The sequence below is a fragment of the Oncorhynchus mykiss genome, chromosome 16, assembly GCF_057628025.1.
Source record: "Oncorhynchus mykiss isolate SJ-2025 chromosome 16, ASM5762802v1, whole genome shotgun sequence".
Taxonomy (NCBI): Eukaryota; Metazoa; Chordata; class Actinopteri; order Salmoniformes; family Salmonidae; genus Oncorhynchus; species Oncorhynchus mykiss.
In genome coordinates this window covers 17354468-17369318 of record NC_143037.1, presented here as the reverse complement: position 1 = coordinate 17369318, position 14851 = coordinate 17354468, and the positions used below count along the sequence as shown (strand labels likewise).

The window sequence follows — 14851 nt, the reverse complement described above, 5'->3', positions numbered from 1 at the left end:
AGAACCTGTTTTTTTGTTGCAATAATTCACCCTGAAAAGTGAAAGGAAAACCTAGTATTTCAATGTTTTGGCAAACGTACAGCTCCCCCAGAACACAATACCATCGAATTAAATGTAATCCATAAATTTGGCCACCCTGGACCTTTTAAAGAAACCTTAGTGGTACAAGAACAACATTCCAAGTTCATTGGTTTACACAAGTGGTATTAATACTATCATTACAATTGGACATAGTTTATTTTCACTACTATTACCACTAATACAATAATAGTCCCTAATAGAGGCCCAATGAAGAGGAAGTGATGAGGGGATCGGCTCTGAGATTTTCCACCCCTAGCAGCTGCTGCGCGGCCTTACCAGGTCAGCGTTACAGTCACATTTGACCCCTACCGTGGGTGGTGTTTGGAACCTCTCCCCCCGCCGGTGGAACAGAGAGGGCAGTAGCCTCTAAAGTCTTTGTTTGGGCCGACCAGCACGAGCATAGGCCTGCCATTGTAAGTCCCAGGACTCCTATGCTTTACCTCTTGTTTTCTTTGGGAAGCAGGAAATTGGATGACTGGCTACCTGCTACAACAACATCCTGTACTCGAGAAGTCGTCTTTTCACCCATACATACCTATTATTTTCCTTTTCCATCATACGCAAGCGGTCAGCCAACAGTCTTCTGGTTCCTAGGGGCCCTCACGTGGGCTTGTCTGAGGGTTCCACTTGGGTTGAGATCAAATTGGCCCCAGCCTGATGCTTCCGTTGAAAATAGTTTTGGGGCCCAAATAGGGCTTTAGGAGCCAGATTCCACCTCAGGTTAATGGCACTTTGTGAGCTGATTGGAATGGCAATGATGATGGTGTGCAAAGTGAATGCCGTCTTTCAAATGCAGGCCGACTTCTGCCCATGTCAGTACCACGTCAGATCAATTTCTTTCTACCAGAATGATCTTCTTAGGGTTTATTACAATAGGAAGAACACCAGACCAAACCACTTCCCAGTGTAAAAACATCCAAGAGGACTTTTTAAAATATACACCAGGTTTTGTGTGGGCGCAAATGAGTTTAATCAGATCCTACTAAAGGAAAGTCCCCCACACCACATGAGGTATTAATGAAGATTATAAGGCTAGCTCTACATTCGCTCTCCCTCTCCCTCTCTCTCTCCCTTTCTCTCCCTTTCTCTCTCCCTCCCTCTCTCCCTCTATCCCTTTCTCTCTCCATATCTCCCTCTCCCTCTCTCTCTCTCTCTCTCTCTCTCTCTCTCTCTCTCTCTCCCCCCTTTCTCTCTCTCTCCCTTTCTCTCTCTCTCCCTTTCTCTCTCTTTCTCCCTCTCTTTCTCTCCCTCTCTCTCTCTCTCCCTTTCTCTCTCTCTCTCTTTCTCCCTCTCTCTCTCTGTCTCTCTCTCTCTCTTTCTCCCTCTCTCTCTCTCTCACACACACACACACACACACACACACACACACACACACACAGTGAAATAAATAAAAATATAGTTGCCTTAGCGACAGACGATCTGCAGACAGTTGTAATTTAAATTGGATTAAATAGCATGTAAATGCCAAGCATTGGTTCTGTCCTATAATCTAGCCAAGACGCTTCATACACTGTCACTTCATAACTCACGTGTGGCTGGTTGGAAGAAATGATCAAAGTATTTTTTTTAAATGATTTATTCATTTTAGCAGATTTCAATAGGCAACATCTGAATTTCATCAATATCTTTCAAATGTTAAAAAAGCAAGAAAAGAAGCTGAAAAGTACCAAAAAATAATACAAACTTGTTTGACAGAAAAAGTGTTTCTAGGAAAACGTAACAACACAACTTTCAATAAAATCAGATTTTGGGGCACTTAAGGTTTGGCAACGCTGAAACGGTTTGAGTGTCCGCAGGTGGCTGCAGTCAAGCATTGAGGGCCATGACTATGGATCGAGAACTGAGGAGATGTTCTCAAAAAAAAATAATCTAAATCACAGACTTGTCATCGCTGAGTTACAAGTGCTCACTCGGGCAGGGTGATAAACTGCAACATGCAGTCAGTCTACACTAAGATTAATCCACTCCTTCATTTATTTATTCCAATACTCACATCGCAGTAATGCTCCAAGAGTTAGATTGTATGGGTATAGAAAATATTACAACCCCTTTCAAGTTAGATCTAATATTGTCCTCATTCAACAGAGAAGGGTAAAAAAGACGTTGGACCTTATCAGACCAAATACTACAGTATTTACAAAAGGGGAAACACTGGGGTTCAGACTGACTACCGACTCTCCAGGGATATTATAAGATGGCTGGTGTTCTCTGTGGATGTTTGTGTTGGGGGGGGACTCCTATCAGGACAGCCTGTTTCCCCTCACTCTGAGCTGGGTGAGGCAGCAGAGTCTATGTCGTCTGTCTCCAGGTCGTTAGGGGAAGCAGGCTGTCCTCCTTTCACCCTCTTCCACTTCATCCTCCGGTTCTGGAACCACACCTTCACCTACAGGACATAGACAGGAGGTGTCACTACAATGCCTGCATCAAGTCATGTATGTGGTCACAGCCACGGGAAGTAGGGGTGCTGAGGGTGCTGCTGCACTCCCTGAAACATGTCAATTAAGAACAAATATTAAGAAATAATATATTTTTTGTTTAATACTGGAGACTACGTCAGTCATTTGTTTGTTTTTGGTGCTTGTGGAAGAGTCTGTGCAGTCTCAGTGTAAAGCTTAAGTTCAGGTTTTGGACCACACTCCTAGTGGGTTGCAGTAGCTAAATGCCCACAGATTACTATAGTCTACTTTATAACCACAATGAATATGACCCTTGACATAATTTCCTTGGACCCAGTCCGCCGCCATTCTGTACCGACCGGGAACCTACATACGAGCTCAAGGGAGGGCTGACCTCCGTGCATCCCTCTCAGCATTCCCCATGGCAACACTGGGACAGACTAGTCTGTTCCCACACTATTTTTATGAAGACTGTCCCCTCGTCTCATACTGTCTACCTCTCGTGACTGAAGGAACGGAAACTGCCAAGCCATGTACGATGCGTCGGAAAAAAAATCATAAAGAATTATTGAGCCAGAGTTGCAATGGGACTCAGAGCCCAGAGTGTAGGGTTTGGACCTAGCTGGCTTTGAGCACCAGAGGCCTGGGAAATTCATCTTAGAGCAGGCTATTTGCGGCCACTGAGAAACTATGGGCTCATTGGGCAGAGGAGGGAGTGGGCACAGGGGCTGGAACTAGGGAGAGGAACAGGACAGACTGCCAAACCCTTCTAAATGTTAGCCTTGGTTCTAAGATCTGCTGCCCAATCACAAGAGAAGGCTTCCAACATTAAACCAGTTGGACACCTATTAGGATGAGTGGTATCAACGAGAAACCAACTGAGTCTGTAGTTGTAGGTAACAGAATTTCAGCAGAGACTCAACTAAGTTTTCAACTATGATCCAGCTCACTATATCAAGAGCATTGTTAATTTTATGTCCGTTTTTAAAATAATTTGTAGTTAATAATATTGGCCTTCAAATCGCATATTCTCATCCAATCAACAGACTCTCTTCTCTTGTTTGTCAGGCAATTGGCTGGAGACATCTTCTTTTTCAAAGACCTATTATTTCTATAGGCTTATAAGGCCACTAAATATTGTCATTGTGTAGAAACATTCTGGTGTAGGTGTTGTTACCTGTCTCTCCGTGAGGTCCAGGTTGACAGCGATCTCATAGCGACGCAGTCTGGTCAGGTAGTTATGGTGGGTGAACTCCGTTTCCAGTTCCCGGAGCTGCTCTTTGGTGAACGCTGTGCGCTCTTTCCTCGCTTTGCAGTTAGAGCCCACCTTGAAGTCCTGAATATCTGGAGAACACAAGAAGAGGACGCCGTTGTTATTTCATGACTATGCTATGATGTACAGTAGTGTTGAGAAATTATTCCGTCAAATGATGTGCATGATGTATATTGGTTTAGCACTGAATTTGGACACATGTTGAGCGGTTTGTCTGTCTGGTATTAGGCCCATTTCACAAAGAAGAGGTCAGAGGTCCTCTCAACTAACAAATCTCTCCGAGCTCTAGTCGTATACACTCAGAGAGCAACCGGACCACCACTCGGCGAGAGACCACCCTGACCTGTCCCACTCCCATGCACCCCGAGTTACACTATCTAACGACCAATGCCCCGGTCAAGTCAACACTCCTCTGCCCTGCAACGGGGACCGCCAAGCCCGGCGGCAGAGGGCTTGAGTTAGGGAGGAATGCAGCGGAACATCGTTAAAGCCTCTAAGAACAAAGGCGGGGACGTGTCCAGCTCAAACGTATGTGTCTCTGGGAAGACAGGAAGACTTCCCCTTCCAGGCCAGAGGAGAGGAGGCTGACGGCCATCGCACAGTAACTCACACACAACCTGGCAGCCACCTTGCCTCACCAGCCTCTGGAAAATAGGAAGCACTCTTACCGATATAGCAGAGCAGAGGAAAGAGGAATTATGAAATCATGTGCTGTACGTCTGCATTGTGTTAACTGGTTCACTTGGATTATTTAGGGTAGTAAAGTGTGTATGACAAATGTGTACGACAGGGAATACAAAGGCTTTTGGTTGGTAGAGATTTTGAGAGTTATTTTCCTCTTGGTAACCTTGGTGAAAATGAAATGTGCATAAACTACATGAAAGCCACTTAATCATTCCTTGTTAAAAATCTCGACTTTATATGATATGGAATGATTTTAGGCAATACTTGTGCATTGGTAGCGACACTAGCTGCTGATGTAATCTTGAGAAAATGGTTCTAATTTGTCAAAGTGAGAAGTTCTGCATTGTGCTTGCCAGAGCATGGAGCCAGATTGTGAAATGGACTGCAGTGCCTGGTCCAGATGTGACTGGGCAGATCCAGATTCACTGTGTGGGTGTGTGTGCGTGTATGTGTGTGCGTGTGCATATGCATTTTTGCTCGCGTCCTTCTGCGTGTGCTTGCCTACGTGCATGTGTGTCTGTTTGCATGCGTCTTTGCGTGTGTGTGGATGTCTAGGTGTGTGTCTATACAACTTAGTCAAAAGACTCCCATTCAGAGAGACCAACCTGTAGCCTATAATGTCTCATGTTGAGAATGCCAAATTATTACAATTAAAACCCCATTAAGGACTACGTGTTCCAAGTGAGCTGCTCTGGTCTGGTCTGGTCTGGCCTGGTCTGGCCTGGCCTGGTCTGGCCTGGTCTGGCCTGGTCTGGTCTGGTGGAACTGAATAGATGTGAGAGCAGGTTTAGTTTGCTGAACACCTGGCAGAACAGATTTAGTAGGCACACACACCAGCCCTCAGTAAACCAGCCTCAATAAATATCCTGCACAGCCAGAGCCCGTAAACTGAAGGGGAGAAACTCCTGCACCCAGCGGGACTCCGTAACACAAACAGCATTTGCCATTTGGGGGGGGGGGGGGGGGGGGGGGGGGGGTGTGACAGTGCAAAAGTAATTTGTCTTAATTAACACTCAATTAAGAATGTTGTGAATACATGGGGGTTTCTCAGACTTAAACAGAAATGAAAATGACTGTTTAATTATTATTTCATGTATTAAAGTGTGGGCCAAGGTTAATAAAAGTGCAAAAATAAATGTGTAAACCTCTAATATGTTTTTTTTTAAACAGTAAAACTAAATGGTGTCATAATTTGTTTTATATTGGAGCGGTAATATGTTTATTAAAGTTCTTACTGAAATTGTTTACAGCCGATTTGTTATAAAGTTGATAAATGAACAATGATAACCAGATGGTGGTCAGGGAAATGCATAAAAAATCCCCCTGAAACGCTAACAGGTTTAGCAGCACTATCAAACTGTTCTGAAGATAGAAACATCTAGTTACCAAAAAAAAGGTCATATCTGTGTCAGTATTATTACAACAGGGCTATGATAAGCATCATTTTAAAAGCATTTAATCAGACACCATTCAAAATGCATCGCTATTGTAATGAAGTTGGATATATCTCATCCTGCTTGAGTTAGACTAAACGGGGCATCTCTGAACTACTTCGTACAAATGGTTTATAAAAACGTATTCAACCTGTAGAGAGGCCTGTCATTCCTTCAGTCAAAACATGTAGTAACCTGCACACCAATAGAGGTTGAACCTTTTTAAATGGTTGAAAGTATGAATAAAGGTGAATCATATCATTATAGAGCTATATGCCTAAATATGGTCGCACTGTTGTCGAATTTCCTCTAGAGAGTTGCCACGGCGTTTTACCCAAAACGCTCAGACTTTTTTTATTTCCATCTACGTGGGCCCGGCACCTGTGTCTCACTGGGCCATGGCTCCAGCAGACCTGCTCGGACTTGGTTCCAAGGCAAGGCCACTGGTACTTTTCAGCTGTCATTTACATAACAATGGGTCACTGTGAACTTTAACACCTTCTCTGTTTGATGAGGCAGAGGTTGTGGATTCTGCTCGAACACAAGTCTTTAGTGTCACTCTCCTGAAGGAAACACAATAACACGAGAACTCACACTAACGTTAAACACTGGTGACGCCCTGGTGTGTGGTAAGTCCTTAGTGGAAATGCAGCCTGTATCAATGCCTTAAGGGTATATTCCTAATTCTAGGTCAAAGTATTCAATGCACGTTTGAATGGTCGTCTATGAAATACTGGGTCTATACAGTGGTCAACCGTGTTGCATGTGTTCAGTGGGATATTCTGTTACGGCTTAACGACAGGAAAATGTCAATGGATAAGAATGTAAAAGTGGGGTTGCAGGCAAGAGATTTTACCAGACGTGGTCTGGCATGTTTGAGGGAGGGCTGCAATACGGTAACCCAAGAAAAGGGAAAAAAATCTATATTTCCCCCAATTAAGTGCCTAAGGCCAGTGTCTGGTTCCCTAAGAAGGAGATCTTAAATTAGACACGTTTATTGAATGTCTCCAAGCCCTACGTGATTTTCCTAACGTGGGTATTGCAACGCAGTTTTGGCCGTCCTAATATAGCCACTGGAATTCTGATCGAGGAGGTAATACATTTATCTGCAAAAGATTTCCCCCATTCTAGAGAGGGCAGGTTTGGTTTCCATAGCGTGGCTGAAAGCTGAGGGGAATGCTTTTACCAGATGTGCTGAAAACAGTCAGGTTCGCTTTTCCTCTCATTCAGCTAGCACGGAATTGGGAGTGTATTTGAATAACACATCTACAGCTAGAAGACAAATGAAAAACGTTCCTATGGCTATTAACTCAACAGCAAGTCATTAAAGATGGTATGACTTTCAGGAATTAGCACTTCATGCACATCAGTTACTGTACTAGAAACGTGGTATCCGGTTGGTCTGATGAGGCGACATCATCGATAACGATGAGATATTTCAATCCATTATCAATGGGCACTTGCAAGTAATAAACAGTTGCCTGTTGATGTTGATATTGCTTATAATGCTTGCAATGGTATTGCTTGCAAAGAAATCTAATGTTATATTTGCTTTCATGGACCCACATCGTGTAACACCATAAGAATATGAGCTATGACGAGTTTTTTTGCAGACAAACATCTCAGTTGATTTATACCAGCAGCTTCCTGAAAGTTGTCATGTCGCCATGAAACAAAGGATACACGCGTGCAGCAAAGATTTACGGTAGATGTTGCGTTAGTAAATTGGACATTTTTTGAAGAGGCTTAAAAACAATGAGAGGACGCAACTGGTCCAGTCGGGTTGTTCTGGAACACAACGTGCCGTCACCTTTTGCATACCTACGTGTCCAGGCGCCAGGGCAAGACTGTCTTTTGGTGAGGAAACCGATACAGAGACTCTGTCCCATTGCCAGCAATGACATGGGCAGTAGTGAATGTGATACCATTGTCCACTGAAAGAGTACTCTGGTGAGATTTTCCCTGCAGAATAGCACATCTCTCTCGTGTATTCATGACGAAAAGGGGTTTGTACAAATAGATGTGTCGAATCTGAGATGCGCGATTGAATTTCTGTCTCTGCACGGCATTTGACTCGTATTTGCATTCTATGTAGGCCTACTGAAGTGGTGTCTTTTTCCCCATCTTTCCAGTCATGGTATTTACCAGCAGCCCAACTGATCCCATCTTGGCGTATCACTGACTCACCTGCTATATCTCTCTTCCTCTTGGAGCTCTTCTTCTCTGTGTCGGCCGATGCCATGCTCTGTGGCGAGTACTCCCCCTCAAGACACCCGGCCACTGCCCCTGGCAGCCTGTCCCCACCTGTGCTGTCTATCTCCCCTGCTACGCCCCCCACCACTCCTTCACCACCCACTGCCACGGGCTCCACCGGACAGGCCTCCTGCGCCCGGCCCCGCGTCTCACACTGGGGGAACTGCCAGTCGGCCCTCTGAAAGCCCGCATGGGGCTCTGGGTAGAGTCTGTCGTCGCGGGGGAAGCTGGCGTGGGGCGCGGGCACCAGGCAGGAGGTGGAGAAGTCTGTGTAGGCCAGGAACTCAGGCTTCTGGTGCAGGGAGAAGGGGGCCTGCTGGTAGGGGGACTGGAGCCCTGCTCCGGGGTGAGGGTTCCTCACGCACCCCCAAATGGGGCTGCCGGGGTGGGCGCTCCGCATGCAGCTGCTGGCTGGCTGATCCATGATGATACACACCGATAAATGCTCACACACACACACACACACACACACACACACACACACACACACACACACACACACACACACACACACACACACACACACACACACACACACACACACACACACACACACACACACACACACACACACACTCTCTCTCTCTCTAACTCTCTCTCTCTTCTGGAGTGAGGTCCTTGCTGAGAGCTGAAAGTCCCTTCAGAGAGTTCTCCGGTTCTGTCAATAAGGGGGTTAATATCCACTTCAGCTTGTTGGTTTCAAAAGCACATCATCTCCCCAGCACATCCAACTGTGGATGAAGTTACTCTGTCTGTCTGTCTGTCACTGACCGTGGCTTGTTGACTGTCCTCAGTCCAATGTGTAAGGATGGAGACCTTCCTCTGCTTAGTGGGTCTCCCTCTCGTGTGTGTGACGTCGTAGAGAGCAGCTCCTCAAGACTCCACACACACTCTCAGACACACCGGCGAGTGGACAAATGATCTGACTAGCTGTGCTGCTAGAGGAGTGTTAGGTTAGCCCCTGCGTCTGCACACACACTGACACACTCCCTGCCGACTGGGCTGGCTGTTTTCACAGTTCTAAGACATTCCTGACAAGTGGTCCCTCCTCCCTTTTAAACACATAGGTGGGTAAGAGTGTGTAACCTGAGCTTGAAGAGGAGGAGCCCTGGCGGCCACATGTGGGTACCCTGCGACCAACCCCACCAACCCTGCCTCATCAACTATTAATCACAGTAGAAATGTAATGGCCTTTCCAGATGCGTCGCTCTTTTAAGAGACATTGTCTGTAAAACACACATGAGAGTCAAGGTCCAGCGGGCGAATGATTCTACTCAGTGTTTTTTGACACATCATTTTAGCCCTACACTCTTTAGAGGAAAGTTGACCTCCACTCGTTCTCTCTACACCCCTGGTTCCCAGTCTGTCTTCTACAATCTAAAAACTGTTTCTCTCAGAAATAGCTTCATGCTTCTGTATGTCTTTAGCCTTGAGGTGTGTGTACTATACAGCCTTATTGGCCTGAGCCTTGAGGTGTGTGTACTATACAGCCTAATTGGCCTGAGCCTTGAGGTGTGTGTACTATACAGCCTTATTGGCCTGAGCCTTGAGGTGTGTGTACTATACAGCCTAATTGGCCTGAGCCTTGAGGTGTGTGTACTATACAGCCTAATTGGCCTGAGCCTTGAGGTGTGTGTACTATACAGCCTAATTGGCCTGAGCCTTGAGGTGTGTGTACTATACAGCCTAATTGGCCTGGCAGGATTCCATTTAGTGTTTGGGTGATGAATTGGTTGGATTTGGTAGCTAATGACTCTCACACGTGTTGAGTACACTTTAGTGTAGTCAGTTGGAATACGGGATTTCAGAGCAGTATTTTAGATTTTAAATAGTCCAATTCATATTTTCTTACTGTGTATTATCTTGGAAAATAATGTCATTAATGTAGGTTTACTTTTTACAGTTAGCTTTTTTTCACGGTATCTGATTGATTGTGGCTACACTGTGCTATGTTTCACACATAAAAAAATGTACTGTGACACACTGTGACACTTCTGTCAACAGCTTGTGTTTTCTCAGTATTTTCTGAGGAGTGAAAGATAAAAAGGAATAACAAAAAATATATATGTTTGTTTATAATAAAGTCGATTTAAATCAGAAAAAACGGATTCATAAACTACTAAAAGCCCTTGATCATGGTATTGTATCTCCTGAGTTATTATTGTATTTAAAAATTGAATCGAAAAAAATATAAATTCATCCTCCAAGTACCGTATTGCACTTTCAATTTCACTTTCTCCCTCAGCCACTAACGTTACACAACCACATGTCCACAGAAGAGAACAGAATGTTTCTGAGTAAACCTGAGATGAGACTTCTCTCTGTCCTCCTACTGACCCGACCTTTCTCAGCGGACCTCACCACTGTCTGATACGCACCACACACACACACACACACACACACACACACACACACACACACACACACACACACACACACACACACACACACACACACACACACACACACACACACAGCCTGCCTCAGTGGGACCATGAAGTGTTTCAGGTCACATACAACCTCTTTCCATTTACCCAGCGAATAGTTGAGCCATGAAGCCTCCCCTTTTTACTGGCAATCTGGGCCATAACGAACCGCAGGGTGCAAAGGTTAGACGACATTTGTGGTCAGACCAGGGGCCATCTTTGTGTGTGTGTGTGTGTGTAATGAGTACGTTTAGCTATTGGTTTTACCTGCAGTGTAAAAAGCTAGCAGCCATTTAAATCTGTACCATTTGGACTAATCAAATCAACCAACTACTATGGTTCAACCCTAATTCCCATAATTCCTATTCCCAGGATGCATATTTATTGTATGTGTGTGTGTATGTATGTGTGTGCGCTCATGTGTAAGTCACTCAAGCAGGTAGCCTAGCGGTTAAGACCGTTGGGTCAGGTTGTTGGTTCGAACCCCCGAGCAAACTAGGTTAAAAATCTAGGTGAAAAATGTGCCCTTGAGCAAGGCTCTTAACCCTAATTGCTCCTGTAAATCACTCTGGATAAGAGCACCTGCTAAATAATGTAAATGTAAAATTAAACCAGTCGGGGGCAGAGCTTGAGTTTTCATGTTTTATCTGACCCATCGTCCGGGCAACAGTGGGATTAGTCCCTCCATCAGTCCCTGCTGGCTGACAGGATGACCCATACTGACCCATACTACACTAGGTTCTCTGGGCTCCCTATTGTGGGAGCCAAGGCCTTATCTCTGCTGCTGGTCCTCTGAGAGAGGCCTTATCGAGGCTACTACTGTAATACAGTCGTAGAGTTGTGGTCACACCGATCAGATAGTACACAGGTAATATGTGGCTTATACCTGAGATCGACATGAAGTGGGTAGTGGGTGGAGTAAGGCATCAGATCAAATCAGATCGTAATAATGTCAGACCCTGTAACTCTTTACAATATTGACCCAAACTGTCACTGTGAAGCCAGCTCACACGGTAGCCACAGTGTACACTCAGTAGATTAGCCTGTCTACAACACTGACTGACGTCCCAGAGTATCACTTACCAGAGGGCACAGAGGTTGCATGCCAAGAGTTCCAAAACAGCAAGTATGCTACAGGTCAACTAAACCACCCACAATGAATAACACGAGAGTTCAGTACGGTTAAGAAGTTGCTCTGCAATTAAACACAACATCTTTGAGAGTCTGAGCACATTGCTACAGTTGGCTACTTCAGGACAGACAAATCAAAAGCGAGGAAACATACTTGTGGAACAAACCACCCTCGGGAATATCAAACAAATATGATATCCAAACAACATAAAACTGTGACAACCTGTAGCTGAGAGGTTATGACAGTTCCACCTGGCCCAGAAATATACATGTGCCAAGTGGGTAGTGGGATCGGAGCTGTTACTGGACAGGGCTTTCGTCTTTGGAAGTTAGAGCGTCACAGAGCAAAGTAAATGAACAGTGTCCTCTAGTGGTCACAGCCGGATCAGCGGACAGACTGACAGTTCAGCTCCTGTTAAAAATTGGGATTTTCTCCTATATTTGACAGGGAATTAATTCACCAATGAACTCGATTAGCTCAGTAATATTGAATGTTTGTTGAAGGATGCTTTGATACAAAGGGCAGGAGGAATTATACTTGGTTGGATGTCCAGTGCGGAGTGTTGATGCCGTTTCTTTTACAGCATATTTTTCAGAATGCAAATATTTGACATGAACGTGGATGATGTAAAGTAAGGCTGTGAAACTGGTGCCCTGTACTTAGAGTTCATGGAAACACATAGACGTACAGTATCCTGTCTATACTCCCTCCTTCTGTATCTAAAGCAGATAGCCCAAACTACAAAAAAACCATACACTAACATTTATCAAACTTTTACAACCTACACCAAAAAATATTTACATTTCCGGCTCTATTTCATGTCATGGTGTGGGTAGGCGTCAGTGTCAGTCTGATCTCAGATCTGTTCAGTGGTTTCCGCTACCTCTTTCATCCAGCCTCCAACACACAGGCTGTGTACAAATGGCACCCTATTCCTTATTTAATGCACTACTTTTGACCAGGGCCCATAGATCAGTATGAGGATAGAGAGAGGAAGAGAGAGTGCACTATACTGTAGGGAATAGGATGCCATTTTGGATGCATTCGCAGGAAACAAGAGCCATCGCACCTCAGCTGGTTCTGATCAGATTGGCTGTAGGACAGCTTGAAATGCTAAATAAATCACAATAAATAGTTGTGGGCTCTTTGGAATCCCCCCCATTGGCCTGGCTGGCTGGTGGGAGTGGGTGGGTGTTGTGGACAGTAGCATTGCGTGTTCATGGAATACCTTCCTTCCTGTCTGTCTGTCTCTGTGTCTGTCTGTTCTCGTCATGTTCAAAACAGCACCGGCCTGGACTTCCTGCTTGGGGGCTGGACACTTTGAAGAGGCGGACTGAGATTGTTCCCCAGAGGGTTCTCAGGATCAGCCTGGGCCAACAAATAGCCCAACAGGGAACACCCTCACTGGGTCAAACACTTCCTTCATTTAAACACTAACAAACACCCAGGGTTGGGTTTCTAACCCACGAGACCATGCAGGGGCAGAGCTGGCCAAGCTCCCGTGCCAATGCCCTCAGTGCTATGCTGTAATTCTGTGCACAGACGGAATTACACACACACACACACACACACACACACACACACACACACACACACACACACACACACACACACACACACACACACACACACACACACTCCCACTCCCACTCCCAATAATCCCCTACTTCATGCTTTAAAGTAGCAGCAGAACATGCCATATTTTAATTTTATATCTCCACATCTGAGTGCTGTGTAAAGGGGCCGCTGTGTCAGAGCTGCGGCATCCTGTTGGTGTCTCTGTGGACTTGGGTCTGTGTGTCTCCTGCTCTGTGCAGACAGTCAGTGATTCACTTTAGTGGTCTAGTTTTTCTATCTACTGAGACAGGGGGGAAAAAGCTTTCTCATCTCTAGTTCAGGTGGAGATAGTGTCCTTCTTTAGGTCCTTTATTTCCAGAAGGTGTTTGACGCTGAAGGGAAGGTGATTACTGTACGGTATATGCATTTCTTCTACCTGATTGGATGTTAGGTTGTTGCGTGCCTCTAGGTGATTTTCTGTTTGAAAATACTGCATGTGTCAAATACCTCATTTTGATACAAATCAAACCAAATCAAATGTTATTTGTCACATGCACCGAATACAGTGAAATGCTTACTTACAAGCCCTTAACCAGCAATGTAGTTTTAAGAAAAATAAGTGTTACCTAAAAAAAAAGACAAGGGAAAAAATGAAAAAAAAATAAGAAAAATAGAAAAATAACAAATAATTAAAGAGCAGCAGTAAAATAACAGTTGCGAGGCTTTATACAGGGGGTACCGGTACAGAGTCAATGTGGAGACTATATACAGGGGGTACCGGTACAGAGTCAATGTGGAGACTATATACAGGGGGTACCGGTACAGAGTCAATGTGGAGACTATATACAGGGGGTACCGGTACAGAGTCAATGTGGAGACTATATACAGTGGCTACCGGTACAGAGTCAATGTGGAGACTATATACAGGGGGTACCAGTACAGAGTCAATGTGGAGACTATATACAGTGGGTACCGGTACAGAGTCAATGTGGAGACTATATACAGGGGGTACCAGTACAGAGTCAATGTGGAGGCTATATACAGTGGGTACCGATACAGAGTCAATGTGGAGACTATATACAGTGGGTACCGATACAGAGTCAATGTGGAGACTATATACAGGGGGTACCAGTACAGAGTCAATGTGGAGACTATATACAGGGGGTACCGGTACAGAGTCAATGTGGAGACTATATACAGGGGGTACCGGTACAGAGTCAATATGGAGACTATATACAGTGGGTACCGATACAGAGTCAATGTGGAGACTATATACAGGGGGTACCAGTACAGAGTCAATGTGGAGACTATATACAGGGGGTACCGGTACAGAGTCAATGTGGAGACTATATACAGTGGGTACCGATACAGAGTCAATGTGGAGACTATATACAGTGGGTACCGATACAGAGTCAATGTGGAGGCTATATACAGGGGGTACCAGTACAGAGTCAATGTGGAGACTATATACAGTGGGTACCGGTACAGAGTCAATGTGGAGACTATATACAGTGGGTACCGGTACAGAGTCAATGTGGAGACTATATACAGGGGGTACCGGTACAGAGTCAATGTGGAGACTATATACAGTGGGTACCGATACAGAGTCAATGTGG

At 45.0% G+C, this 14851-nt stretch overlaps 1 protein-coding gene across 1 annotated transcript; it reads right to left on the bottom strand.

Annotated features, from left to right (window-relative positions):
* Positions 1-1826: 1826 nt before the first annotated feature.
* LOC110491483 (homeobox protein MOX-1) lies at positions 1827-9160 on the bottom strand. Its single transcript, XM_021564967.3, has 3 exons — positions 8055-9160; positions 3655-3821; positions 1827-2464 (listed from the first exon to the last, which is right to left on the bottom strand). The coding sequence occupies exons 1-3, from the start codon at positions 8542-8544 to the stop codon at positions 2342-2344; spliced, it is 780 nt and encodes a 259-aa protein (XP_021420642.1). The 5' UTR covers positions 8545-9160; the 3' UTR covers positions 1827-2341.
* Between the last annotated feature and the right edge of the window lie 5691 nt (positions 9161-14851).